Source organism: Neoarius graeffei, chromosome 14, assembly GCF_027579695.1.
Source record: "Neoarius graeffei isolate fNeoGra1 chromosome 14, fNeoGra1.pri, whole genome shotgun sequence".
Classification (NCBI taxonomy): domain Eukaryota; kingdom Metazoa; phylum Chordata; class Actinopteri; order Siluriformes; family Ariidae; genus Neoarius; species Neoarius graeffei.
The window spans coordinates 46,320,496-46,348,230 of record NC_083582.1 but is presented as its reverse complement, the minus strand read 5'-3'; the positions used below and the strand labels follow the sequence as shown (position 1 = coordinate 46,348,230).

Below are 27,735 nucleotides of genomic sequence, written 5' to 3'. Positions count from 1 at the left end.
TGTATCACATTTGTGTGTCAGGTAACATTAAATTACTTGCCCAAAGACATTCAGCATACTTTCTAGTTTGCCAAGATATGTTATTGTTGTGATATTAGCTATAGAATTAGAAGAGTTGTGAGTAACATTGTCTGGAGCTGGTGTATTGGCTCTGGGAAACCGTCTCATCTCATCTCATCATCTCTAGCCGCTATATCCTGTTCTCCAGGGTCGCAGGCAAGCTGGAGCCTATCCCAGCTGACTACGGGCGAAAGGCGGGGTACACCCTGGACAAGTCGCCAGGTCATCACAGGGCTGACACATAAACACAGACAACCATTCACACTCATTCACACCTACGGTCAATTTAGAGTCACCAGTTAACCTAACCTGCATGTCTTTGGACTGTGGAGGAAACCGGAGCACCCGGCGGAAACCCACGCGGACACGGGGAGAACATGCAAACTCCACACAGAAAGGCCCTCGCCGGCCACAGGGCTCGAACCCGGACCTTCTTGCTATGAGGCGACAGCGCTAACCACTACACCACCGTGCCGCCCCATTTGATGATAGTTTGTATTATAATATTTGATTTGCTTCAGCTATGAGAAACAGACTTCCACTTCCATGCTGTATAAGGCTGGAACGTCTAGACCATCTCCATCTCCCGTGTCAAGTGCTGGCTCTCAGTCTTTGTCCGAAAGGTGAGGTAAACTGTTCAGATTAGATATTTGGCTTTTGATTCCAATTTTTTGATGGTAGAGTCACTAGCAATAATGATATCGATACATAGGCTAAGATATATCTTGGCTGAGACTTTGGCTTAGATAAGTATTTGGCTTCAACACTGATTAAATACTGAGAAGCTTATTGTCACACCTGCTACACGACTACAAAAAAACATGACACCTGTATTTTCATAGCAGCAGATGTTCTGGATTCCATCATGTTTCTCTTTTGCTCAACTAGCCCATTTGCTAATGTCATTACCTTGGCAGTGTGCATCCTTGAATTTGGCGGGTGGGGCTTCTGAAGAAGCACTGAGGGAAGGTGTGTATTTGTTTTGCTGTTGAATTCAATCAGAATCACTGACCCCAACTTTAATACTAATTACAGGATATTTATTGTTCCTTATTACATTAGCTTCGAGGGCAGAGCTCTAATTGTAATGGATCTTTCTCTTAAGCAAAATGAATCAAGAAATATGAAATAAATCATTGTGTTTTTATAGGAAAATAGTCAACGAAGAGGTCATGTGATGCACCCCGACATGAGGGGTTTCCTATAACAGTACGTCCTGTGCTTTGTTCTTCTTATACCAGAGCAAATTTCAAATGATTACACTTCATATTAATTAAAGTATGACATATCATATACATACATGATTGGAAATTGTTCTGTGTTAAATAGCAACATGTTTTTAATCTGTTTGTTATTAGGCTATGATTAATTGCAGTATCTGTCATACAAGTCCCTGTGAAAGTAGTTACTATAAAATGCTAACACCATAGAATCAGCGCATTAATCTAAATGTGATTTGTCTTGTAGCTACAACTACTGGCAGAGCTGCTGTTCTAGAAAATGAATCAAATCCTTCTGACCAACCAGATTTGAGAATTCAAAAGCACTGTGGTATAACAAAAATGTAAATTATATTACTATGATGCTTCAAATAGAAAAAGAAGCAAGTACTCAAGATATAAATATAAGTTGGACAGAAACTGTTATGTTTCTGACAAATCATTGCTTGTACCACACATATAGCTGATGCAAGGAAAGCTATAAACATCTGATGTGATAATAACCTCTTAATCATAGATTCTGCTATATCACAGCTTTCACATACCTCCAGCAATATACTGCAGCAAGAAGCAAATTTAAAACTCTTTGCAGATTTTGACAAGAATGCTGACTCTCAAGTTGTCAGTCACTGATTGATTATTCTAGCTGAGAGGTGGGATAAAAGGGAGCCTGGACTTCACTGATGATGTGCTTTTTAAATAAGATATAAGTCTAGTGGTGATAACGGGTGAGGTACGCTAGTTTAGCATCATGCCAACTGCAGATTTACCTAAATGATCGCACACTTGCTTTAAATCCCATAAGGATGTTAACCAGGCTTGCATTCCTCATTTTCACAACTACAAACCTATCAGTTACAATTTATTAATTCATCATATGCTTTAAAATGAACAACAGAATAATAAGTTGAGACATGAATCTTCTTGAAGGTTCTGGCTTATGACACTCCATGACATGCTATTATCTATAGAAATTTTCAAAAGCACACTGCATAGTTAACAGAAGTAGCATCCATCTTAAACTGAAATTCTTTTTTTCCTTACAACATACACATTTGGTGTCACTCTATGTAAGCCTCAAACAAAATTAACTAGCCCAGAGTGATTGGCAATTGGAAAGAGGAGACACTTTTTGTTTTTTTTACCACAGCCTTTGCGTGGAAAACTAGGTTGCCGTAGTGCACATGCATTTCTGATGTACAGATATTATCCACTGTATAATATCCCTTTCCCTCTTCCAATCTTTGCAATATACCTCACAATAGTTGCAGTTTCCATTTTTGATCACTATGTGAAAGAAAAATGGAAACCTCAACAGAGCATGGAGCATGATCTCAGAAGTTGAGTAAATCAATCACAGATCAGCCATAACATTAAAATCATTGACAGTTGAACTTAATAGCATTGATTATCACATTACAGTACAATGCCACTTATGAAGGGGTGGGATATATTAGACAGCAAGAGAACAATCAGTTCTTGAAGTTGATGTGTTGGAAGCATGAAAAATGGGCAAGCGTAAGGATCTGAGCGACTTTGACAAGGGCCAAATTGTGATGGCTAGATGACTGGGTCTGAGCATCTCCAAAATGGCACATCTTGCGAGGTGTTCCCGGTATACAGTAGTTAGTGCCTACCAAAAGTGGTCCAAGGAAGGACAACCGGTGAACTGGTGACAGGGTCATGGGTATCAAAGGCTCATTGATTCGCATGGGGCACGAAGGCTAGCCCATATGGTCCAATCCCATAGAAGAGCTACTGTAGCACAAACTGCTGAAAAACTTAATGCTGGCTAAAACAGAAAGGTATCATCTTTCCCACCCCTTGACATGTGCCACTGTAATGAGATAATCAATGTTATTCACGTCACCTGTCAGTGGTTTTAATGTTATAGCTGATCGATGTAGCTGTCAAATAGCAATATTTTAAAAAATTATTGGTCACTCAAAAGAGGACATTGCTATTCAACAGAATTTAAAATATATGGAATGGAAAGGAATTATCTTTGAGGACTTTATGAAGATATTGTTTCCATTTTGTTGAACAGCTGGTATAAATACCCCTGTGGAAGCGTCATCACCCTTAATTGTTAGCAACATTATGCTGGTAACTCCAGTGCAAAACTAAAGAAGCAAACTTGTGGCACTGAACATGTCGTGGCTGAATGTCTACATTTGGATCGAGGGGGAAATTATACAGATTTGAATTTTGCTCAAATCTTTCGCATAAGGAAGCAGTTTTTACATTTGGAGGGTCAAGCGCGACACGGTGTTTAATTGAAACTGCATTTACAAACTTTTTGATATGTGCAATATAGCTTAAAGCAATTCAGTTCTATCACAATCTTCTCCAAGGTCTCCCTCACCTCATATCTGATGCATGACTGCCTTCCTGACTTCCCAAAGTTTAATTAATTGTTTTCACGCTTGCCCAGACTGCTGAATCTCTTACAGGAATGAAGCAGCACTGCAGATAGGATTTCTCTTGCATAGCTGACAAAGCAGTCGCCATGCACCAACAAGATCTTACACTCCGAGTGGCTCGTCAGAAGGTTAATACCATTCTTGTTACATCCGAACACAACTGCACTTGTCGCGTTTTGTCTTAAGCAGGTAACTCTGAAGAGGGTGTTGACTGCTCTCAAAGCGTGAGCGATTCAAACCAAACATGACAAACACAATGCGGTCGAACATTATGCAGATTTACTCCTTTATGCTCCATGTCCTGATGATGAATAGAATGAAGTTAAATTACACTGCACAGCTCTGTGCCATTACACATCCCTTAACTCAGTGGATGCAAATTATACAGTGGCTTCAGTACACCTTCTATCATAGGATAAATGGAAATGAGTTGACGATACTGGTGCATTGGAATAGCAGCTTGATTCATGCAAGGACAATTCAGTTGTGCTCTATGACAGCAGTGGGGGTTTGTTGCTGGTTACAAAGTTGTTTTAACAAGCTAGACGGGGTATTAATAGAGTAGGGACAGCCTACAATGCTCTCGCAGGAAATAAATCAATATGGTGCTTTTGAAATGCAGCACATTGGAGAGGCGCTCAAAAAGCCCTGCTCACATGGTACCGGGTTGTGACAATGCAGACATGCAGAGCGTCTCAAAAGCTCAAAGTGCAATGTCATTCCTTTGCTCTGAGGATGACAGCAAGAGATAATAAAAAATACTCTCTTTCTGCTGATAAGAACAGACTATCTATTACAACTGGTACAAGAAAAAAATCACAATACAAGCTGTGAATCAGTGGTCTGTATACGTCCATGTTGGTCAATGTGCAAAGGCTGGAACCGAGCTTAAGCAGCAGCTGTGGAACAGAGAGTAAAAGTGTCACTGTGGCAGAGACAATCTTTCTTCTCTGTGCCTCGGCTGAACTCAGCCTCCAGGGTCGTTGCTTTTACGAGAAAAGCTGAGCGTGTCCTCTCATTGGTGGCACAAGTTTCTGAAACAGCCTCTGTTTTGCAGATACAAGAATTCAGTTCAAAAGATCAGAACACAAGTAAGAGAAAACCTTACTTTTACTATATTCATGCCTACCTGAAGGCCATATCTCACACAAGGGGCATGCACTTAGCAATGGAAAGTCTGAACAATGCTGAGAATCATATTCATCTCTGACACCAGCTGCCTTTTCTACTTCTCTCTGCATATAAAACTCATCTTATATATATATATATATATATATATATATATATATATATATATATATATATATATATATATATATATATATAATATGTACAGACAGATTGTTATTCACAGTCATCCATGATCCCATTTGGACACGATATAATAGCAAATCACTACCTTTAAGATGTGTGTTTAAGCCTCAACACAAAGCTTTTCCAGCTATACATGGTGGCTGGTGGGGTTTCTCTCTCAGAGTCTCTCTCTCTGTCTCTCGCTCCTCTTTCTTCCATTACCAATCCAAAGAGTGCTTCCCAACACAGTGTGTCATCTCAGATATGTGTTCTGCCAGCTTTTATGTTAACATCTACCGACCTCTTACTGTCAGCATTAAAAGTCGAGAACAAAGAGAATACAACTGGGACCAAAACTTATGTCTTATTACTGTTTATCTTTTTAACATTCATATATATTCCAGAAGTCCACTCACTTTGATGAATCATTGCTCTGAAGATATCTGCAATTGTCCATCTTTATCCATAAGATAAAAGCAACATCTGCAATTCCAGATTATCTTACAAAATAACATTACAGCAATATGAAGTGAGGTGAAGTGAGATCAGAATCACTGCAGTCTCTTCCTCTTCTTGTTCACTTTATCAATATGTGGGCTGTTTTTTTTTCTTGTCACATCAGTAGCACAAACATTAAAACATTCTTAATTTCCTTCATTTTGTTAACAAGTAAACATACCTTTCCATTATCATGCGTAAATGTAACAGGCTCCCAGTAGGAGTCAGATCAGCAGACTCGCTCTATCCACAGCCCCCTCCCCAGTAAACACACTAATTGGATCTCGCAGCATATATTACCAGCGAAAAAGGCTGTCAATTATGTAACAAGCACATCAAATCAATGTGACACAGGAAGAAAAACACCTGTAAACTCCAAGGGCATTTGGCAAGTTAGTCAGAGCTGCAAGAGCTGCTTGAAGCCCATTAGTCTGGAGATGCATCTAATGGGAGATGCTGTATGATGTCTGTACCACATATCAAATTTCTAAATTGTCACAGTTAAAAATCTTTATTTATATATTTAAAAGTTTTTTGTTTTGTTTTTTTTACTCAGGGATTTTGTACAAGTCCTTCCTAGATCTTTTAAAGATTTCCAAAATGGCTGCCAATGTGAACTGTAATGAGGCAATTCATCACAGTCTGCTTCACTCAGGTATAACAGAAACTAAATGCCCCAGTTATGCTGTTCCCCATCACCGACCTTCCTGCTTTTCACAGAACCTTTATGCAATAACAGAACAAACATAATAAACCTTATATCACACATAAGCCCTATTTGGATTGGATAAATTTGTATGAGAGACATCAATAATACATTTTTTACATTTCTCCTCAGTGATAAAACTTTCACATCTGGACAGCAATAAAATTTCCACAGGAGGAGCGAATTTCTCATGGGTTATTTTTTCTATGAACTTGGATGTTTGCGGTCATATGATCACATTCCTTTCACAACATAGCATCCAAACAGTCGAAGAGGTACTGGAGCAGAGCAGAGACACTGGTTCTTATTTTAGTTTGGGCTGAACCAATGTTCCAGCAACAATTTGAAAATACAATAAAACAATAATCATAAAGTGTAAAAGAAGCATCCATTTTTCGTTTCGCGACTCAGGAAGTGTCCAGTATCTGGAGGAGGAGACTAAATCCTAAGTAATAGCAGTCAAAAGTCTTCTTTTCCAACATGAGCCAACATCTGCAAAGAAAATCACTGCACCACCAATGCTTGTAAGAACAAAACACATGTATGAAGTAAAGGCTGATCTTCCTAGCAGAGACTACAGATTCATACAGCCTATTATGACTGTTATGTTTACACTTGGTGAAACCTGCCTGGATTTACAGTCCTTTGGGGAGAGTAATGGAGCTGTCACATCCATCACAGTCATCAGCAGCGAATGAGACGTGAAATATAATAGTAAGTGAAAAAAAGAAAAACAGGTGGATTACTTCCTCAATCATTAAGTTTTCTTCCCCCCCTCCAAAATGCCTTTGGAGTAGATACTGGAAGAAAATAGACTAAATTCAGTCAAAGTACAAATTACTCAAAGGAACAAGTGCCTGAACTGTACATATTCTATCCCTTGGTATGAATGAAAGAGCTAGCTAATGGTAAGGACAGCTTTTCTGTTTACCAGGTTTGCAATTAGAAAGAGACAGGGTACAATTATGGATTTGAAACACAGCATAAGGCCACACAAATGGTGCTGTCTATCTGACTTGCATTGAGTGTGTGCATGTGTTTTATGCTTATATCTATACAACGAGTGCCCATGTTATATGGTTCAATGCTAATGGTTTCATAATAGCAATGGTGATTCAGCACCCCCATTCAATACCCTGACCAGCCGTCACTGAGATGTTACATTCTAATTTGATACCTGCACAATGTCTCTTGTACAAAAACTTCAGTTGACTCTGAGAAGGTTTTGCCTGAAATGACAAGTCTAGTTTCCATTCCAGACAGAATGGCAAATTTCACACACAACAAAGCAATTGTTCCACTTGTGCACCCATACAATAGTGCCTGAGAATGAAGTACAAGAGAAGAGAAGACATGGAACAGATAACAGTGATCTGCCTTCTGTCTTCTTTCCTGTCACTTCCATATGAATAATAGATCACAGATGAAGACTATAGATTGCCTCACATGTGGGGAACATAACATAAGGTCAAGGATATGCCTGTGGGAATTTGGATGATTCAGATTTTCCTCCTTTGGTTTCTCAGGACCATGGTTATTATTCCATGGTTAATCTTTATCACTCAGTTTCAACTATGTAAAGGTCACCTTGTACATCAGGCTACACTGTGTTCATTAAATCATGGATTTGTTACACATAATAGATGAAAATATAGATTCACTTCAATCCAATTTAATAAAAAAATAATCTACTACAGTACTACTGGTCTGAGCAGCCAGCAGAAATCACACATAGTAGTTCACAACAAAAAGCCATAATAGTAGTTCATAACAAAAAGCCAATTCCAGGTTTCATGCATCTTTTTCATCTTAAGATGCTTTCTGGGTGGCACGGTGGTGTAGTGGTTAGCACTGTCACCTCACAGCAAGAAGGTTCTGGGTTCGAGCCCAGCGACCGACAAGGGCCTTTCTGTGTGGAGTTTGCATGTTCTCCCCGCGTCTGCGTGGTTTTCCTCCTGGTGCTCTGGTTTCCCCCACAGTCCAAAGACATGCGGTTAGGTTAACGTGGGGCAGCCATGGCCAGAGGTTGGGCTGAAGTGCCCTTGAGCAAGGCACCTCACCCCCAACTGCTCCCTGGGCACTGTAGCATAGCTGCCCACCGCTCTGGGTATGTGTGTGTGTGTTCACTGCTTCAGATGGGATAAATGCAGAAGTTAAATTTCACTGTGTGCTTAAGTCTGTGCTTAAGTGTACGTGTGACAAATAAAGGCTTCTTTTTCTTCTTCTTTTTCTTCTTCATCAGGGAGTCAAGAGCCAGAAAGGATGTCTGTAAAGTGTCTATAAGTTCATCTTCCTTCCCAGTATAAACCATTCTGAGTAATGACTTTGTCATTTGCTGAGAGTTTATTCAGCACCCGCTTTCTCTTCACTACACCAAGCTGTTAATTGTGAAACAACAAACCACAGGTTTGACTGCAAATCAAGCCCAAGAAACTGTTAATTACACATCTTACACTGCAAGTGAGGGGTGAGTACCTGAGACTTCTCAAACTCCACTGTGATCCGAGTTAAAGTGCTACAAAACCTCAGAGGGCAACATTCGGTGTGAAGTCACACTCTAATTTCACAGGAAATACACAAAACATTCAATAAACTCCAAACAAATTAGATATATGTTATCAAAATTTTAGTAATAAATACAGCACACATAATTCTAAAATGTATAAAAGTCAAACCAGGTGAGGTGAAGAAATAATGAGAAAATGATTATTTCCCTCTGAGACGTTTCAGAGTACCACTGCTCATTTATTTGAATAAGGTCTATTATCTGCATGAATATTGAATAATGATCTGATGAGAAAACTCATTCATATGAATATTACATATTATGCAACATTATAGAAACTGGTTTATTATAGATGCATTTCCTTTTGGGTTAATAATTCCATGAAATATATGCATGGCAATTAAGCCAACCATGCATGTAAACAGTACCTCATAGAAAAGTGGCAATAATAATGAGAATGATAAGAGTGTTGATGAGGGGTCCAGCAGGTGCTATTACTTAGTTACAAACAAACATGATCCACAGATTCATAATGATAATATACAACAAGTGTACATGAGGGTAATTAGCATGAAAATCTCTTTATGATTCAACTGCTGCATAACATATCTGCACTTACTCTAATGGACTCTGATAAAACATTGCCTCCAGACTGGGAGAAAATGTCCTGATTGATGCCACAGATTAACCGGTGCAGACATGTAAAGGTTCCCAATTTTTTGTCCTCAAATACACTTCACTCTTTTGCAGAGAGAGAGGAGAAAAAAACTTTTTCAAGTGACTAGTTGTGAACTTTGGGTTTTGGGTTCAAAACTGTGAAAAAAATAATTCTCAAAATTACTCATACATTAATAGTACACAAACTCAATTTCAATGTTAAACAGAGCATAAAATCACTGTTGCTGTTCTTCCACTGGCACGTCTAAGCTTGTGGATTGCAAACCACTTTATATCCACAAGAATATAAGAAACCCCACACTATAAAGAAGGAGAGAAAAATCCAGTCAAGCAAATCAAAGTAAGAGTATGAACCTGGAGTGAAACAGTGTGTCAACCAATTTCCTGTAAGACTTCTTATTGGTTTTGAACATTTTGCACTCATCATACTGTAAGTGGGCAGTAAGGTGATTTTTACTTTGTCTCAACCAGAAATGAACAGGAAGTCCTTCCACATGTGATAAAAGAAGCTGGAATGAAAGGATGTCAATTTTCCACCATGTAAGACTCCTCTATGTCCACTCGTATTGACCTATACAGAGCTCGTTGTTAGGATTTTTACCCCTTTCCACACCTGTTCTATAATACATTACCACCGGCTTTTGGGGATTTCAAAGCTCGGCAAGCAGTTCAGCAATGCCACCTCTGAAGTGGTCTTATAGTCAAACTCAGAGGATAGCAGAAAAAAAAAGAAAATTGATCAAGTCCAAGTCCCAATACAGAGAAATGTACTGTAATTTGAAAGAACGTTATTATCTCCACCAACTTTGTTGGAGGAGGTTCTGTTTTCGCCTCTGTTTGGTTGTTTGTTTGACTTTTCCTAATGTAACTCAGAAAGTAGTAAATGGAATTTGATGAAATTTTGAGAAAAGGTGGACTATGGGCCAGGGAACAATTGATTAGATTTTGGTGCAAATCCAGATTTGTATACAGATCCAGGATTTTTTTTTTGTCTTTTCCCAACATAACTCAAAAAGTAGTGAACAGATTTTGATGAAATTTGGGGTACAGCTTTATTATTATCTTAGGTTGAAGTGATTTGATTTTGATGTTGATATGTGGCTTGGCAGAGGTATGCACTATACCAAGTGGACTTCTAGTTTTTATTTGTGACACTACAGATCACTACAAAACTGATGTGCATATTTGTATTTCAAAAGCAAACTATATAACACCTCTTTCTTAACAACTATATGCATTTACCATCCATCCATTCATTATCCATAACCGCTTATCCTGTGCAGGGTCGCGGGCAAGCTGGAGCCTATCCCAGCTGACTATGGGTGAGAGGCAGGGTACACCCTGGACAAGTCGCCAGGTCATCACAGGGCTGACACATAGAGACAGACAACCATTCACACTCACATTCACACCTACGGTCAATTTAGAGCTACCAGTTAATCTAACCTGCATGTCTTTGGACTGTGGGGGAAACCGGAGCACCCGGAGAAAACCCACGCAGACACGGGGAGAACATGCAAACTCCGCACAGAAAGGTCCCCGTCGGCCACTGGGCTCGAGCCCAGAACCTTCTTGCTGTGAGGCGACAGTGCTAACCACTACACCACCGTGCCGCCCTTATATGCATTTACACATACAGTAAACCAGCTAGCATGAGCTTTAATGGAGGCAGTGCCCTGTAAGAGCTAGAAACAATAGCAGTGATGCAGCGTTATATAGATATTGGAAGTGACTTCACTAGCATTTTCCTCCAAAGTTTGGAGAAAGGGCTCTCAGCACACAGGGGGTATTGAGTGAGACAGCTGAACCAGAGGAGCCACAGGATGACTGAGCTGACATTTAGAGACTTTGCTGTTTATGGGCACAGCGGGAGAGATTTCCTGTTTACTGTCAGCATAATGAATTTTCTGGTAAGGATTCTGACGGCCCAGCCCAGTAACCTGCCCACAGATCATAATCACCAGCTCCAATCCCATCGCCAACCAAGAAACACACACACATGCACTCACTGTCCACTTTATTAGGAACACCTGTACACCTGCTCATTTATGCAGTTATCTAATCAGCCAATCACGTGGCAGCAGCACAATGCATAAAATCTTGCAAATACAGGTCAAGAGCTTCAGTTAATCACACATCACACATCAGAATGGGGGGAAAAGTGTGATCTCTAAGATTTAACCATGGCATGGATGTCACTGCCAGATGGCCTGGTTTGAGTATTTCAGAAACTCTTGATCTCCTGGAATTGTCACACACAACAGGAGTTTACACAGAATGGTATGAAAATAAAAGCGGAAAAAAAAACCATTGAGTGAGCAACAGTTCTGTGGGTGGAAACAGCTTGTTGATAAGAGAGATCAGAGGGGAATGACCAGACTGGTTTGAGCTTCCAGGAAGGATATAGTAACTCAAATAAGCACTCTTTACAACCATGGTGAGCAGAAAAGCATCACAGTATGCACAACACATCAAACTTTGAGGTGGATAGGCCACAGCAGCAGAAGACCTCATCGGGTTCAACTCTTGTCAGCCAAAAGAATCTGAGGCTATCATGGGCACAGACTCACTGAAACTGTAAAGTCAAAGACTAGAAAAAAATCACCTGGTCTTTTTCCAGTCTTTAGCTGTCCAGTTTTGGTGACTCAGACAGAATGAATAAGGAATAAGAGAACTGCTATAAATTATCTGTGCACACTCTACTTTGAAGAGTAAATTATGAAATCCACTCAAACAAACCAACATCTTAGCCAATAGCAAACAGGCATCTATTTCCAAGTGTGGACAGGTAATCTACTCATCTACTCCTCTTGAATAAAAATAAGCTTGTTGAATGGTAACCGATCCCGCTGGGATTCCAATAAGTCGCACACCATTATGACTGTGAAATTGACTGGCACCACATATTTCCATCAGATATCACTCCAGTCATGCGCCAAGCCACTTTCTGTCCTCTTTTATGAGCAAAGCAGTACGTGTTAATGACTTCTCAATCATGAATAAATCACTTAAATTCATTAAACATCTCAAGCTACCACTTTTGTTGAGTGTCACTCATGTCCTTCAAGGCAATGCATGTAGATTAGAATAGAATAGAATAGAATGCCTTTATTGTCACTATACACATGTACAATGAGATTAAAGATTAAATGTAATCAAATACTGTCCACAGTTCATAAAAACAATCCAGGAAGTAAAAAAGATCCAAGCTTCATATCAAACTACTCAATGTCTCGATGTATAGTCTTTCATTATAACCATTAATAAATTAATGCACACATCTATTATAAGGATACAAGTCATCAATGATATTAAACTGATATTTAAGCAAATGTGCATGCTTTATTAAACCAAAGGCATGTTATAACAGGCCTGTTTTTACAGAGAACATTGCAAAGGTAGTAAAGAGCAAATGCTCCATACTTTTAATCACTTTTAAGGCATATAAACAGCAGTTCTCAATTCTCAGCTCTTCTCACTCAACCCACTTTATCTGAGTCAGCTGAGGTTCCTTTTCATTACCAGAACAGATATTTCATAAGATTGTGTTTTTTCAAACTGTGGGGGAATGTGACAGAGATGGAGGTGCATGTGGACATTTACGGATGGCTAAAATGTGGTGCTTCACTACTTTCGCAAAAGTGGAATTAGGAAGCGCTGGAGCAAGTTTTCTCTAAAAGTGTACTGAACAGATGGCTGCTCCTCATTAAATTCTACCAGTGTGTGCACAGCTTAGGGGAATTCTGTTCAGGATGGAAAGTGATTCTCCAGGTCTAGTATCCCCTGGACCACTTCTTCAGGCCAGCACAAGACAAAGGAGTTCCCATAAGAACATACTGCTGCAGTCTCATCCCTCGTCTTTCTCCATGAGCTGATGGAAGCGTTTGATTGCATGAGCTGACGGATGGAGCTGGAATCTATTGAAAGTGAGCCTGAATAAGCAACTGAATGTTGATAAGAGTATCTTGAAAAGAATGAGCTTTTCTTCAGGGAGCTAGTCTATATTCACAAAGCAGAAGCAAAGGTCAGAGTGTGACAAACCAATCACATCCTTTTCCTCCTGTCCCTCAATGATGCTTCAGAATAGTATGTCTGAACGGTTAGTGAATATAAGACTTATGATTTATGAACAGTAATTGAATAATTGAAAAACAATTAAAACCATATTGTGTTTGTTGTAAAATTCAAACAGGGTGCTTCTCTGGAAGCATACCAAGTAATACTTTTCAGATTCAAGCACATCAGTAATCTTCAGAAGGCTCATTTGAAGATTTCTTACTTTTAAAAATCCCAGCAGAATGTGTCGACCCAAAGGTGAAAACACTTTGAGATTGCACGCATTCAGAGTTTGGATAAATCTTAAAAGGAGTACAGCACTATAGGCCAAACAGATGGAGAAGTAAACTTCTTTGAGGTCTTGTGCTGTGCTCTGTGAGCAACCATATGTGAAGCATGCCACTAACATGGTGCTCATTTTGCCCTTGTTCTGATATTCCCAGCTTTCTTCCTGGGAGCAAGAAACAACAAAGTCTCTAGCTATAATTAGGCACCAAAACAAACTGCTAATTATTTAATACCAAGCTTCACCAAAAACCTCCCTTGTGCACATGGTACAAGCTTTAATTTACATGCTTGACTGCCCTTTCGCTTAAAAAAAGATAAATAGAAATAATCTCTTCGTTGCCTGTTTCCCTTGATTCTTGCATCAGAAGGATTTTCAGCGTGTAAAGGCCAAAACACAAGAAAGTCTGTCTGTAATCGATAGGTTTAGTTTGCTTTGATCTCGACTGGTTTTCACTTAAAGAATGGAAGTAGCAATGTGTCAGACAGCCTGAAGGCAGGATGACAAGATGTTGTCTAATGTCGACGAGAGGAAACAGCAGGGAGAGAGAAGAATGTCAAGAAGGAAAATGAGTCCAATTTAACAAGGTGGATGCCATTGCACCAAAAAAGTCCACTTTTATTAACAACAGCAGCAGAATCCAAACTCACTTAACTATTTGGGACTCTCTGCGGGTCTAATTCTGATGTACAAAACAGTGTTGTGATTTTGCTTCCAAAATGGATATTGCAAAGCAAACAAACAATCTGAGTGATCATATAACAGAAGGAAAAAGAATGCTTGCTGTGATGTTCATGGGTTTCAGCTCCGTCAAAACGATTTTGCATTATGCACCAAGACAAAGCTGACCTTTATACGATGGACCTAAAAAGAACATTTTACAATAGAGCAAAAATACATTTTGAAAGCTGCACAGCCAATAGCACTATGTTAATAGGAGAGTGGTGATTGTGCTCATGTCTTAAAAACATACATTCTGTAAATACGCCAATACCTTCACAACTCATATTTCATCAAGCATCTCTAAAAATAGCGAGCACTTCTGTCGTGGTATCACATGGGTGAATAGGCCTTCGCTAAAATGGCACTTACATATGAAAAGCAAAAACAAACCACCTGGGTAGAGTGGTGGGGGGAATGAGTCATACCAAAAAAAAAAAAAACCAAAAAAACCAAATGGATTTCAGCTCATTGCTTTGTACTAGCAAAAATTGCAGGCAGATAAATGATACCTAATGGAGACTGGCTGTGATGCAGCTCACGCCTTCCTTTCTCCTCCGGCTCACATGGATGCCTGATCTATTATGCTTTATTTCTAGGGTAGCTCTTGATTTATGTAGGCAATGGACACTACTCAGAGAAACGCAGCCTCGCTATAATGCTTTATGGAAAAGGAAGCACTAACTATTGACACCTGAAAGTGAAACTCTCCAACAACAAATATACATTGATCACATGTTTGTCATTATATGCAATTAAAGCCAATCCAGTTTTATTAATGCCATGCTACTGTATGTTTGCACTATGTTTGCTTACAGTACGTCAGAGACATGTTCTGCTCACCAATTATTCACTGTCACCAATTATTCACAATAATAATGCAGAAGGTCTACACATAGTAAAATAAATCATTTTTATTTCCAGTATTCTAATAAGTTTGTGATCTGGAAATGAGCAAGTCTGATGTCAGGAGATATGACTAGACACAAGAGTTATCTCTTACTAAGAAAACCTCAGCATGTATGTACCAAAATCACAGAAAATCATCAATATCCCATTTTAACTTCAGGCTGTAAACCACAACATAATTGCTCACTGAGGTTAACGCTTTAAGATTGGGGTTAGATAATGAAATGCAATTAGCATGTGTTATCTTACCTGCTTTTTACCCAGAAGGTAATACAATTATGTAAATCATTTGTTGGTTTAAAAAAAGAAGCAAGTTAAGTGTTTGTCATAAACATTTGCATAGTGTTAAGGAAAAAGCACTTGCTCTGCAGACATCATTCAGTTATGCTGATTATGAGAGATAACAGCACTTCTTTGTTAACGAACTTGAGTGCATGACACTCCAGTAAGAATTAAAAAGACCAAATATCCCTCATAATATACTGCATTGAGTCTGACATTGTTGGAGAATGCCCATCTTGTATGAGAAAGTACAGCGTTACCTTTTGCATGGCCTCTTCCCAGAGTCACGAAGCCAGATGAGATGAAGTTGTGAAGGTCATGTCCTCCACCACGGCCGCTCTCTTTTGAATAGTGCCCACCTGAAATGATTGAGTTGACCGTGAGGACCAAGCAGCATATGAAAACCATATACACTTTCAGTTGACTCTTCTTTTAGAGTAAACAGAAGCCGAATGCCATAAACAGCAATATTCCCTCAGCACCCAGAGTTATGACTTTCCATAATTCAGACATGAAGTCACCTTGTTTGTGCAAGTGGGGTGACTATCAGAATCCTGCATGCATCCTGAAGTGGTATTTCTGCTCCTGACATTGTAATTACCTGTGCAATCCCAAGTATTATGCTGGATCTGATATCCTGTTGATAACCTTGGATGCCATTTGGAAGCTTAAACCCATTAGATTTATAATCCGAAGGCAATTACATGACACAGTGGCTGAAGAAATAAGAATGGGAAGCTTCCATGAAAGTATTCAATTACATCATGAGAGTGAGGACACAAGAGATAGGAGACTATTATTAATTCCATGGTCTACTCAGAATTATAAAAATCATATTAGTGTAGTGAGTGAGAAGAGATGTGTGAAATGGAGCAAGGCAGAATTGTCAAATGAAAAGTGCACTGGTCTTGTAATAGGTTGTTTACAGAAGCTCTAGTCTGTCGCTTCACTGTTGTAGCTTTCAAAAGCAGTTTTGATTACCAGTAACGGTTGGACAAACCCAGGCAAAAAAAACCCACACCAAACCTGCCTTGTGCTGGTCCAGGTAAGCTCTGACACATTGTATGAATCAAATAATTTAGTGTGTGACAGGGTGGTTCAAACTGAACTAGAAGGGCACTTAGTAGAGTGCATACCTTCACCAAGCCACATATTATCAACATCAAAATCAAATCACTTAAACCTGATATAATACTAAAATTTCACTAAATTTCATGAAAATCCGTTCACTACTTTTTGAGTTATGTTGGGAAAACACAGACAAACAAACAAACAAACAGATGTGAAAACCTAACCTCTTCCAACAAAGTTGGTGGAGGTGACAAAGCCAGCAAAACAACCAGGGTTTTAAGAGCATCATCGACAAGCGCAGGAACAAATGAGTGATCCAGCTCAGCCTTTTTTATGAAGCTCCACTATGCCACTCTCTGGCTAAATATAACCAGCTGTTCCATTAATCTCCCTGAGGTATCAGGAAAGAAAGTTTAGCCTTCAGTCACTGTCACAAGAACTTATAAATGACAACACCTTCTTGGTACTCTCAGTGCAAGTGTTTGTTTGATGCAACACCTTGCCTCAGGTGTGTCCTGGAGCAGAAGCCGTTTGATACAGAAGGTGTTAATGTCCTCATCTCTATGTGAGAGTTTTCAGACCCTATGGGGAAAATCTCACTTATTACTACGTGATCATGGCCTGTGCAATTTTAATTTTAATTGCTGGAGAACAAACATAGAGGTCATGATGGAGAGAGAGAGAGAGAGAGAGAGAGAGAGAGAGAGAGAGAGAGAGAGATATGCATATAATTAAGAAACTGCCTAGTGGCAACCCATATGTTGAAAGAATTAAATCATTGTTTAAATAGTAATGTGAATTTCATGCATCTCATATAGCAAATGAGAAAAGCAGACACGTACTGAACATGAAGAGAAAATCATGCTGATATACTGACGTACAGCAATACAATAAATTGTTTTAATAGTTTTAAGAGGTTATATTAATGCTCCTTTCTGCTTTGTCAATTAAATTTTAATCTATTAATTAGTGTATATTAATTAATCAAATTAACCCTGTAGCAAGGACAAACTTTCAATCACAATTCTAAACGAATATGAAGGACATATCTAAAGTACTGCAATAACATAAATAATCATATAATGTAATAATAATATAACATGCATTCTTAGAAATCTGAAGGCCTAAGATTACATTGTAATCTATGCCAATTTTGCATCAGGGCATGTCATGCATGTTCTGCTTAAACTGACACTGTACTCAATTTGCCAGTGCACAGGACTCCAATTTATATATCTACATTACCCCCAGTCCTCTGGAGCCTTTCAATAAATCTAATGTCAGACAGAGTCTCTAGGGCAAGCGCTCACAGTCAGTCTCAGTCATAGCTGACCTCTGATCTCCCGATGACAACACAAGGTCAACAGGGACAACCGAGCTCAGCATAACACATAACACATTCAGTCATTCGCACCACTGACTGGAGATCAGAGGAGACAAACAGCTGTGTTCGAGCTTCATGGATAGTGTGAGATGGTGTAATGTGAGACTGGAGAGATTTCAGAGTCTCCACTCAAGATTTCAACCATCTATTTTACATGACTAAATCTGGAAAACAGGGATCACAGCATTTTTTAAATATAATGGAGAAGCCTCTTAAATTGCTCGATAAAATATACCCGAGAATGTAGAGGACACACAGTCAGTACCTGATGATATAATAGGCCATCCATTAATAAATGTATGTTATAATTATCATGATCAATTAGGTAGAATATCTATTTACCAGGGGTTTGCATGTTCTCCCCGTGTCTGCGTGGGTTTCCTTTGGGTGCTCCGGTTTCCCCCACAGTCCAAAGACATACAGGTTAGGTTAACTGGTGACTCTAAATTGACCGTAGGTGTGAATGTGAGTGTGAATGGTTGTCTGTGTCTATGTGTCAGCCCTGTGATGACCTGGTGACTTGTCCAGGGTGTACCCCGCCTTTCGCCCGTAGTCAGCTGGGATAGGCTCCAGCTTGCCTGCGACCCTGTAGAACAGGATAAAGCGGCTAGAGATAATGAGATGAGATGAGATCTATTTACCAGGAGTTTACATGTTCTCCCCGTGTCTGCATGGGTTTCCTCTGGGTACTCCGGTTTCTCCCACAGTCCAAAGACATGCAGGTTAGGTTAACTGGTGGCTCTAAGTTGACCGTAGGTGTGAATGTGAGTGTGAATGGTTGTTTGTTTCTATGTGTCAGCCCTGCGATAGCCTAGCGACTTGTCCAGGGTGTACCCCGCCTCTTGCCCATAGTCAGCTGGGATAGGGTCCAACTTGCCTGCGACCCTATAGAACAGGATAAGCGGCTACAGGTAATGGATGGATGGATCTATTTACCAAAAATCACAATCTGATTTAAAAAAACAGAATAGATAAATAATGCTTCTCAAATATACCCATTCTGTGAAGCAAACAGTGTTGAATTGATGACAGCATGCAGTTTGAATCCATACCAAAATGATGGATGGCTCATAATTGCAGAATTGTTTATGCATGTGCCTGTATTTGGCATGGGAAAATCAACTGATGAACGACGATTAACATGCCACATTAATCTGTAGTGCAAGTGAAACACAAGCACATGTTAGCTCATTTTCAACTGTTCGGGCTTCAGCATGAATTATCCACTGTTTGAGTGACACAAGTCTGGCACCTTGACAAGAGTGAAACCCATCAAATCCAGCGATGAGCTCTCTTATATATGCTTAACACAGCAGTCTAACACGATGTGACTGTGACCGAGACAGACAAACCTAGACTGAAATTGCATCAATTTAAATAAATACAAAACTGCTTTGAATATGGCTTGGTATCTTAATTTGGCTTTTTAATACATTTTATCTTATTTATTACTATATTCTCATGAGATCACATGGTGATGATACAAGAACATTCCTTTCCATGAAGATTTTCCTAATTTATTTGAAAGCAAAATGCAAAAGTATTAGTAATCAAGTGTCTCATCCAGAATCTCACCATGATTGGATTTGGATGTGTGAACAGGGGTGTAGTGGTTTTTGGAGCCTGTCCGCTGTGGAGTGTCATCTTTGGATGAGCTGTTCATTGCCGCAAAGTTTTCACAGTCATACTGGGATATGGGAATGGGTCCTTGCTGCCTCAAAATATCTGCTAGGGCTCTGCAGGAAGTGATCACATAGATACAGTGTAAACACGAATGATTTATAATCACTCTGCTCATGCAGTTTAACATAGTGCAACAATCCAGCAACAAAAATGATTTACAAGTACAACTGAACATGATGTGGTTAAGTAAACTGCTGTGGCTGCATAGGTTTCATCACTTTATCATTTAGAACAGTGTTGCAGCAGACATGTATTGGTAATGTTTGCAATTCAGAATAATTCCAGATTATGGATGTTGTGTTATTTATGTTTATTTTAACACAGAGAAACCCCATCGCTCTGCCATTCGCTCCCCTTCGCTCCATTAGCATAATGGAAAAGTCAACACCACTTTTTCCAATTACATTCATATTCTGCATGTTTATTTGTTTGCTCTGAAGATTTGAATATTTGCACAAAAAGCCACATTTTACGTGCACCACAATTATTAGAACCTCCTTCAACTCTATTATCAACTTATCTTTTAAAAAATGCATTAATTTTGTATGTTTTTGCATGCAAGTGCGATCATTGAAATCAGCCAGTGTTTAAATACGATACAGATTTGGAGATGTTTCATGAAGACACATTGCAATGCAATATAGTGCAATATCATGTGTACTGTGTAAAAAGTTACATTTTAATTAAAAATATGTATTAAAATGCTTTTAGAGGTTAGAGACTAACAGGCACAGAGGCCACATGAGTGAATCTATAAACCTATAAAGCTCAGCAATATTGATCAATGCTGAGAAGCAAAATGAAGAGTTGAGAAATATTCAATAATAAATGTGACATATCCATTTATATACCACATTGGATTTATCGAGTTCATTGGTGGACACATTTTCATCACTAGTGCCTTGCCTCGCCTCTAACCCTGCCGCTGTGTCACACAGCCATGGTTACATGACAGTGTATGATGCTGAGGAAAAATACCAATCAGCTTTTTGCCCTCATTCACTTATTACTAAGACATGAAATTGTCCATGTCCTGTGAAGAATGATGTGATACTGAAATGAGAGCTAGAGATCATCTTCTCCTTCATAAATGAATTGTGAGGATTTATGATGTGCCCAGTCAGGGGGGTGTCAGTATAAAACCAGCTTTTATTGAACACTTCAAATGGAAAGTAAAATTGAAGTATAGTTAATGAGCTGTAAAGCCTCTCTCTTGACCGGATGCATGGGGTGTTTGGCTAGAACTGATGACCACAGAGCATCATAATGACAAATATTCAGCTCTGCTTGGGAATCTGGTCACGACCAGCTCATACCACATCTAATATTGCATGCAGGCAGCGATGCGAAAAAGAGGCACATCTATAGAAGAGGGAGGTTACTATTTACTCCGAAACCTCCTATCTCCAAAAGCAGAAGTTTTCAGAAGAAATAGTTGCTTTGGTCAGTGCTTAGCAATGATAAAACTTTGTGCTCAAAACCCTATTCACTGGCTTTAGAGATTTCCATCGTTTGTCATTATACAGAATATTGGCAAGGGCCTAGAAATTCTGCTGAACAGCAAGTGACTTTAATGTACAGTTTATGTAGATTTGCATAGAATTTCATACTTCTGAGCCACTTGTAGCTATTTTCAGTACAAAATAGGCGTTTTCATCAGGTCTGGTTGTATATTAAAATTGCAAATATGTGAATTTTAACATAGGTACACAGCAAAATCCCCAGTGTTGAATTCTCACCCAGAGTGTTGATTTAACACCCTACTGTGTTTATATAGGTCCAATTGGACACAAATTAACTCTGAAAGTGTTAATTCAACACTGAGGAATTTGCTGTGTACTGTATTATGCATATATATATATATATATATATATATATATGCATATATATATATATATATATATATATATATATATATATATATATATATATATATGTGTGTGTGTGTGTGTGTGTGTGTGTGTGTGTGTGAGACAGAACATTCCTAGCCAGAGTCATTTACTTACATGAAATCAATCAGTATATATTGATTTTATATGATTTCATGTAAGTAAATAACTCTGGCTAGGAATGTTCTGTTATTACACTGTCAGTGTCTGAACCCAAATACCAAACAGTAGTTTGTCACAAAATTGGCTGACACTTGTGGTGACTTGTGTGGGAGTATAATTTTTGGTATAATATTTAGTGGTATGGTCCAGAACAAATGTTGATGCTACTTCAAATCATTTTAACACACTTAATAGGCAAATTCATTCTTCAAGCAATATTGCTGCACTGAATATGTGAAAAATGCACGCCACTTAGTATAAATGGTGTAGGTTTATTATTTTGTACATACTGTTGAGAAGAGTAATATGCAGTTTTGGGGCGTGTCTTTCATCCCTACTCTCACCTGTGTATGTTCATTTCCTGAGGCGGCCTCGTGGCCTTGTCGTATGCGACCTTAGCCGACACGCCGAGCGCGATGACGAAGGCTATGACGCCACACGTGATGTATACTGCCGTATTGGTCTGGTCGGCGTTCAGGTCGTAGGGTTCGCTCGTCGGGGCAGGTGACGGTGTCGCGGTTTTCACCCAGTCGGGCTTGTTGTAGTTCTTGCACGTGTGCTGTTCCAGCCGGTTGCCCCGGAACTGGCAGCAGAAGCGCAGGTAGCAGGAGCCGCAGCAGTAGCGGTGGTCTGTGTTGTTGCACTCGAATTCGCGGTCGAACTGGCCGCTCACGTCGTAGTAGCCCAGGCACGTGTCGTGGTTCTGACCCGCAGCGGGGACAGGTGCGGGTGCGGGCGCGGTGCCGTTCAGCTCCTTGGGCTTGGCGGTCCGCCGCGGTGCCACTTTCGGGCGCTTTGCTGCCAGCGTGCACAGCACACTTAACGGGTCCAGATAAATCAAAATGAGCAGAATGGCCCAAGGAGCAGGATGGCCCATGGCTCGTTTTAGCCTCCTTTTTTTTGTTTTGTTTTATTTGACCTTTTTTTTCCCCCTGATGATTTGCTTTCTTGTGTCCTACACGGTCCTAAAGTTCCAGTTTCCTCCGGTTCTCTGCATCTCTGCTAAGAGTCTCCTAAGGACATTACAGGCTACATGGACAGCGCCATTAGTGTAACTGGACTCGCGTGCTTTTGATGGACACCGAGGAGACGGACCAGGCACACAGATGAACATACATCGCTCGTCCAGTGTTTCCAGTCGGCGCCCTGAGCGAGAGCTCTGAGCCAGCGAGCTTTACCTCCTGCTTTTCATCTTGCTCTGGCAAGAAGCACACACGCACTTGACTGTTATTTGAGCGTCAGTTAAATCAGACAAGGCATTAAATGTTGATGAGGGGAAGGATCGAGCAGGAGAAATACTTTTGAAGGAGTGATTTAACGCATGTATAGTATGGGCACTGCTCTGCCCTTCCATTACGCACGGGCATGCCTGGTATTTTATCACTATAAATACATTCCACAACAACACATTTAACTACTGATAATAATCTTAAAATATGTAACATTTAAAACACACACACGTTGGACACAGAGTCACTTCTGAATTCGTTACTATTCGTATCACAGAGGACAAACTGTTCTAGAGCGCACGTGCGTTAAGGGATTGGTAAGCAATCAGGAACTCTGTTAATCAATAAAACCCTGGCTGCGTTCCAAACCGCATTTTACCCTGGCCTGTACATGAAATGTCTAGTCCACTTGTGGGAGGTTCTTGCACATTTTAAATACTAGTTTTAAATGGACAAGTAGTACAGCAGGATGCGGTTTAGGAAGGAGCCAGTGTTTCCTCTTAAAAAAAAAAAAAACATAAAACATTGTGTCCGAATATGAAGCGTGATCAGGACTTACCTGCGCGTGGCGCGGTGCTTGCTGGGTGCGCGGCCGCTGGCGGAGCTCTGAGTGAGCGGGGTGTCAGCAGCCTCGCGCCCTTCTGCCTTGCATCATTAAGAGCGCTGCTGACGTCACGGCTCCGAGCGCTGCTGCTGCTGCTCTCACGCAAACATGTCAGTCTCAGCTGAGTGCAAACCCCGTCGCCCATCCTTCACAGTTTCTGCGCGCTGACGTACGTTTAGTTTGCGGCATGAAAATATTCACAGACGAGTAATGACATTAGTTAATCCATTGTTTAAACAAATGCAGCGTTAGTCCTCTCTCTCTCTCACACACACTCATCTTTCACACTCTGTCTTTCTCATCTTTCTGTCTTTCCCTCTGTCTGGTTCAAATCCCCTTTCTCTTCTCTTTCCACCTCTCATTCTTCTAGTCTCCCTCTTTTTCCTCTTTCCTTATCTCCTTCGCTGTCTTGCTCTTTATCACTCTCGTTCCCCCTTCTCTGTCATCCTTCCCACGCTCTCTTAATCTTCTCTTTCTTTTTCATTTCCCCCTCTCATGCCCCACCTTTCTTACTTACTTATCTTCCTGTATTTTACCCATCTCTCTCTCACTCACTCATCGTTCCATCTCTCATTCCTCCTGTCTCTCATCTTTCACACTCTTCCTGTCTCTCTCATCTTTCTGTCTTTCCCTCTGTCTGGTTCAAATCCCCTTTCTCTTCTCTTTCCATCTCTCATTCTTCTAGTCTCCCTTTTTCTTCTTTCCTTATCTCCTTTGCTGTCTTGCTCTTTATCACTCTCATTCCCCCTTCTCTGCCATCCTTCCCACTCTCTCTTAATCTTCTCTTTCTTTTTCATTTTCCCCTCTCATGCCCCACCTTTCTTTCTTACTTATCTTCCTGTATTTTACCCATCTCTCACTCACTCATCGTTCCATCTCTCATTCCTCCTGTCTCTCATCTTTCACACTCTCTTCCTGTCTCTCTTTCTCATCTTTCTGTCTTTCCCTCTGTCTGGTTCAAATCCCCTTTCTCTTCTCTTTCCATCTCTCATTCTTCTAGTCTCCCTCTTTTTCCTCTTTCCTTATCTCCTTTGCTGTCTTGCTCTTTATCACTCTCATTCCCCCTTCTCTGTCATCCTTCCCGCTCTCTCTTAATCTTCTCTTTCTTTTTCATTTTCCCCTCTCATGCCCCACCTTTCTTACTTACTTATCTTCCTGTATTTTACCCATCTCTCTCTCTTTCTCTCTCTCTCTCATTCACTCACTCATCGTTCCATCTCTCATTCCTTCTGTCTCTCATCTTTCACACTCTTCCTGTCTCTCTTTCTCATCTTTCTTTCTTTCCTTCGGTCTGGTTCTCATCCCCTTTCTCTTATCTATCCATCTCTCATTCTTCTACTCTCCCTCTTTTTCCTCTTTCCTTATCTCCTTTGCTGTCTTGCTCTTTATCACTTTCGTTCCCCCTTCTCTGTCATCCTTCCCACTCTCTCTTAATTTTCTCTTTCTTTTTCATTTTCCCTTCTCTGCCTAACCTTTCTTACTTACTTATCTTCCTGTATTTCACCCATCTCTCTCTCTCTTGCTCTCTCGCTCATCATTCCCTTTCTCTTCCCTTTCTTTTTATCTTTTCCCTCTAATTCCCTCTCCATGTATCTCTTACTTTCCTTCCCTCATTTTCTTCTGTTTTCTTTCTATACATCTCTCCTCTTTGTTTCTTTTCTTTTTTATCTCCACCCATTTCATTGATTTTCCATGCCTCCAGACGTGAGGCAGGTAGAGATGCTCGGCTGTCGGAGGCAGTCACTCTTACAGCGCTGATGGAAAAGACTTTGGCTGTCAGGGTGTCTGAGTTTGAAGTTGTGTACCCGTGAACCTAGTACACGCTCCAGCCATGCCTCCATCTGCAGCTTCTGCTCAGGGCCTGTATAGTTCATCAAAATACACAAAGCTCCTACAGGCTACAGTTTGCTCTTACTAACACACATATTGCACACATCATAAAACATAAAGCACTCATTTTTATTGTTTAACTGCTACCTTTAATCTTGAGAGATGATGAGGCATGCTGCTGCATTAGCCTACAGAGAAACAGGCACAGATGTTGTGAAAATGAAAAATTAATTAAAAGGGGAAGACCTACTGTACCCTGACATGAGAAACTTCCTTTTGGCAAATGCTGATGAAGGTTATATTTCAGTTTCACTTCTATGTGTCAAACACAGATTCATTTTATGACAATCTCCTTTTCAGAAAGTCTGCCCTTTATAAATTGTTTTAATTTTGCTCTAATTATTTTGGTACATTGGTAGATACTGTAAACAGAATACTGTTTAGGTACCTACAGTATTTAAAGTTCCCTCAAAACTGCACTTACTGTATGTGATGTACAATCATATACATTAAATTATTTGATAAATTATAGGTACAAAGACGTACCCTTGGGGGACCCATGTCAATAACAAGAGTTTGTTCCCTGAAAGATACACTGTGGTACCTTTTTTGTCCCCTAGAGTGTGTTGTGAAAGTGTTGCTATTAAATAACACTTCCACTGGTTTAGTCTTAGCTATAACTGAAATGCAGTTCTGTTTGTTAAGCCTATGTTATCATTTAGTAGTGGTCTCTAACACAGGAGTGCTTTAATGCTTCACTGAATTATAGATTCATTGCACAGGAAGCAATAAACCAGTTAGTAACTCATGTTAAGGTTCAAGAGTATAAGTGTATGCAAAGAAAAAAAAGAGGAAATGCAAAAATCAGGTGCTATTATATAATGAGAAAAGAGTTAATAATTTGAAATATTTTTGTATGTAGGCTTTGAGTATCTCTGAATGAACAGCCTACACAATCCTCTGATTATAAAGCCTAGGAGCAGTTGCTAAGCTACTGACATCCATTTTTTTAATGCCACCCATACTTACTGTAATAAAAAATTTAAATACTCCTTGTGAAGCTTTCTTTCAGACTTTAAAATGATATACTGGACTTGGAGGAAATGCATATGTGTTGAAAGACTAGTGTGGTCACAATAGAAATACAGTATGCATACAGAAAAGTAGCAGATTATACAGAGTGCATATATTTTATGAAATGCGTTAAGTTCTGCCACTTGCAGAAAGCCAACCACATTTTCTCATTGCATTTGTTTCATTTTCATTCACTAGGTGGAACACTGTGAGGAGCCCCATTTTGTATTCGAAGCAACCGTGCTTTTGTGAGAGAAAAGGGAGGGGTGCGGTTTTGCAGTGTCCTTAAAGCAAATCAAGAGTTGTGCCTTGTTCTAGAGAACAGAGGCGGTGTCCAGAGGAAGATTAAAACCTGCAGTGTTCTGGTAAAGGGTTTGCGTCCCACCTATGATTTGAGCCTTTATATCGCTATATTGCTGTTATAGACTGAATGCCTTTCCCAACCCTAATTTTTTTGTAAATGTAAAGTTAATGGTACTGCACTGCTGCACATATAAAACAGGTAACACCTTGACAATAATTCTACTTCCATCCATCCATCCATTATCTGTAGCCGCTTATCCTGTCCTACAGGGTCGCAGGCAAGCTGGAGCCTATCCCAGCTGACTACGGGCGAGAGGCGGGGTACACCCTGGACAAGTCGCCAGGTCATCGCAGGGCTTAATTCTACTTCCTTCCCAAAAAATCAAGACATTGTTTACACAGATCAAGAAATACTGTTTTGTTTTGTTTTTGTCTGCGCTTTTATTTCCGTGAGTCACAGTATGTGTGTTTACCTGATTAGAGGCATCAGAGAACATCGGACAACATAAAGCAAACAGCATAAGACACTGTTTCTACAAATGTGTGAAACAACACACTGCAGTCTACAAAACTCTAAGTGTGTGGGCACATTATAAATGTTAATCTTCATCATCTAATCAGACCCCGAATTACTTTACTCCTTTCTTGAATCCAGAATATGAATTCCATTAGCAGTTAGCATTGTACATGCCATAATTACAGTGTTAAGGAGCTGATTGTGTATTTATTGATGAACTCAGCCATACTACAAGAACCAGTTATGGTATTATCACTTCATTAATCTGGAGAAGTGTCATACCACATTGCTATTATTTCAGTCTTCTGAATTGAATAATTCTCATGGGGAGAATACATGCCTTCGTAATCTA

At 39.8% G+C, this 27,735-nt stretch overlaps 1 protein-coding gene across 1 annotated transcript in view; it reads right to left on the bottom strand.

The window, feature by feature from the left end:
- LOC132897742 (protein shisa-6) overlaps positions 1–22,703 on the bottom strand; it is a 74,345-nt gene extending 51,642 nt beyond the window's left edge. The window contains exons 1-3 of the mRNA XM_060938968.1: positions 22,171–22,703; positions 19,668–19,828; positions 15,898–15,996 (exon numbers count right to left, since the gene is read on the bottom strand). Of these exons, the coding sequence (XP_060794951.1) occupies positions 15,898–15,996; positions 19,668–19,828; positions 22,171–22,703 (793 nt within the window). The remainder of the gene's footprint in view (positions 1–15,897; positions 15,997–19,667; positions 19,829–22,170) is intronic.
- Between the last annotated feature and the right edge of the window lie 5,032 nt (positions 22,704–27,735).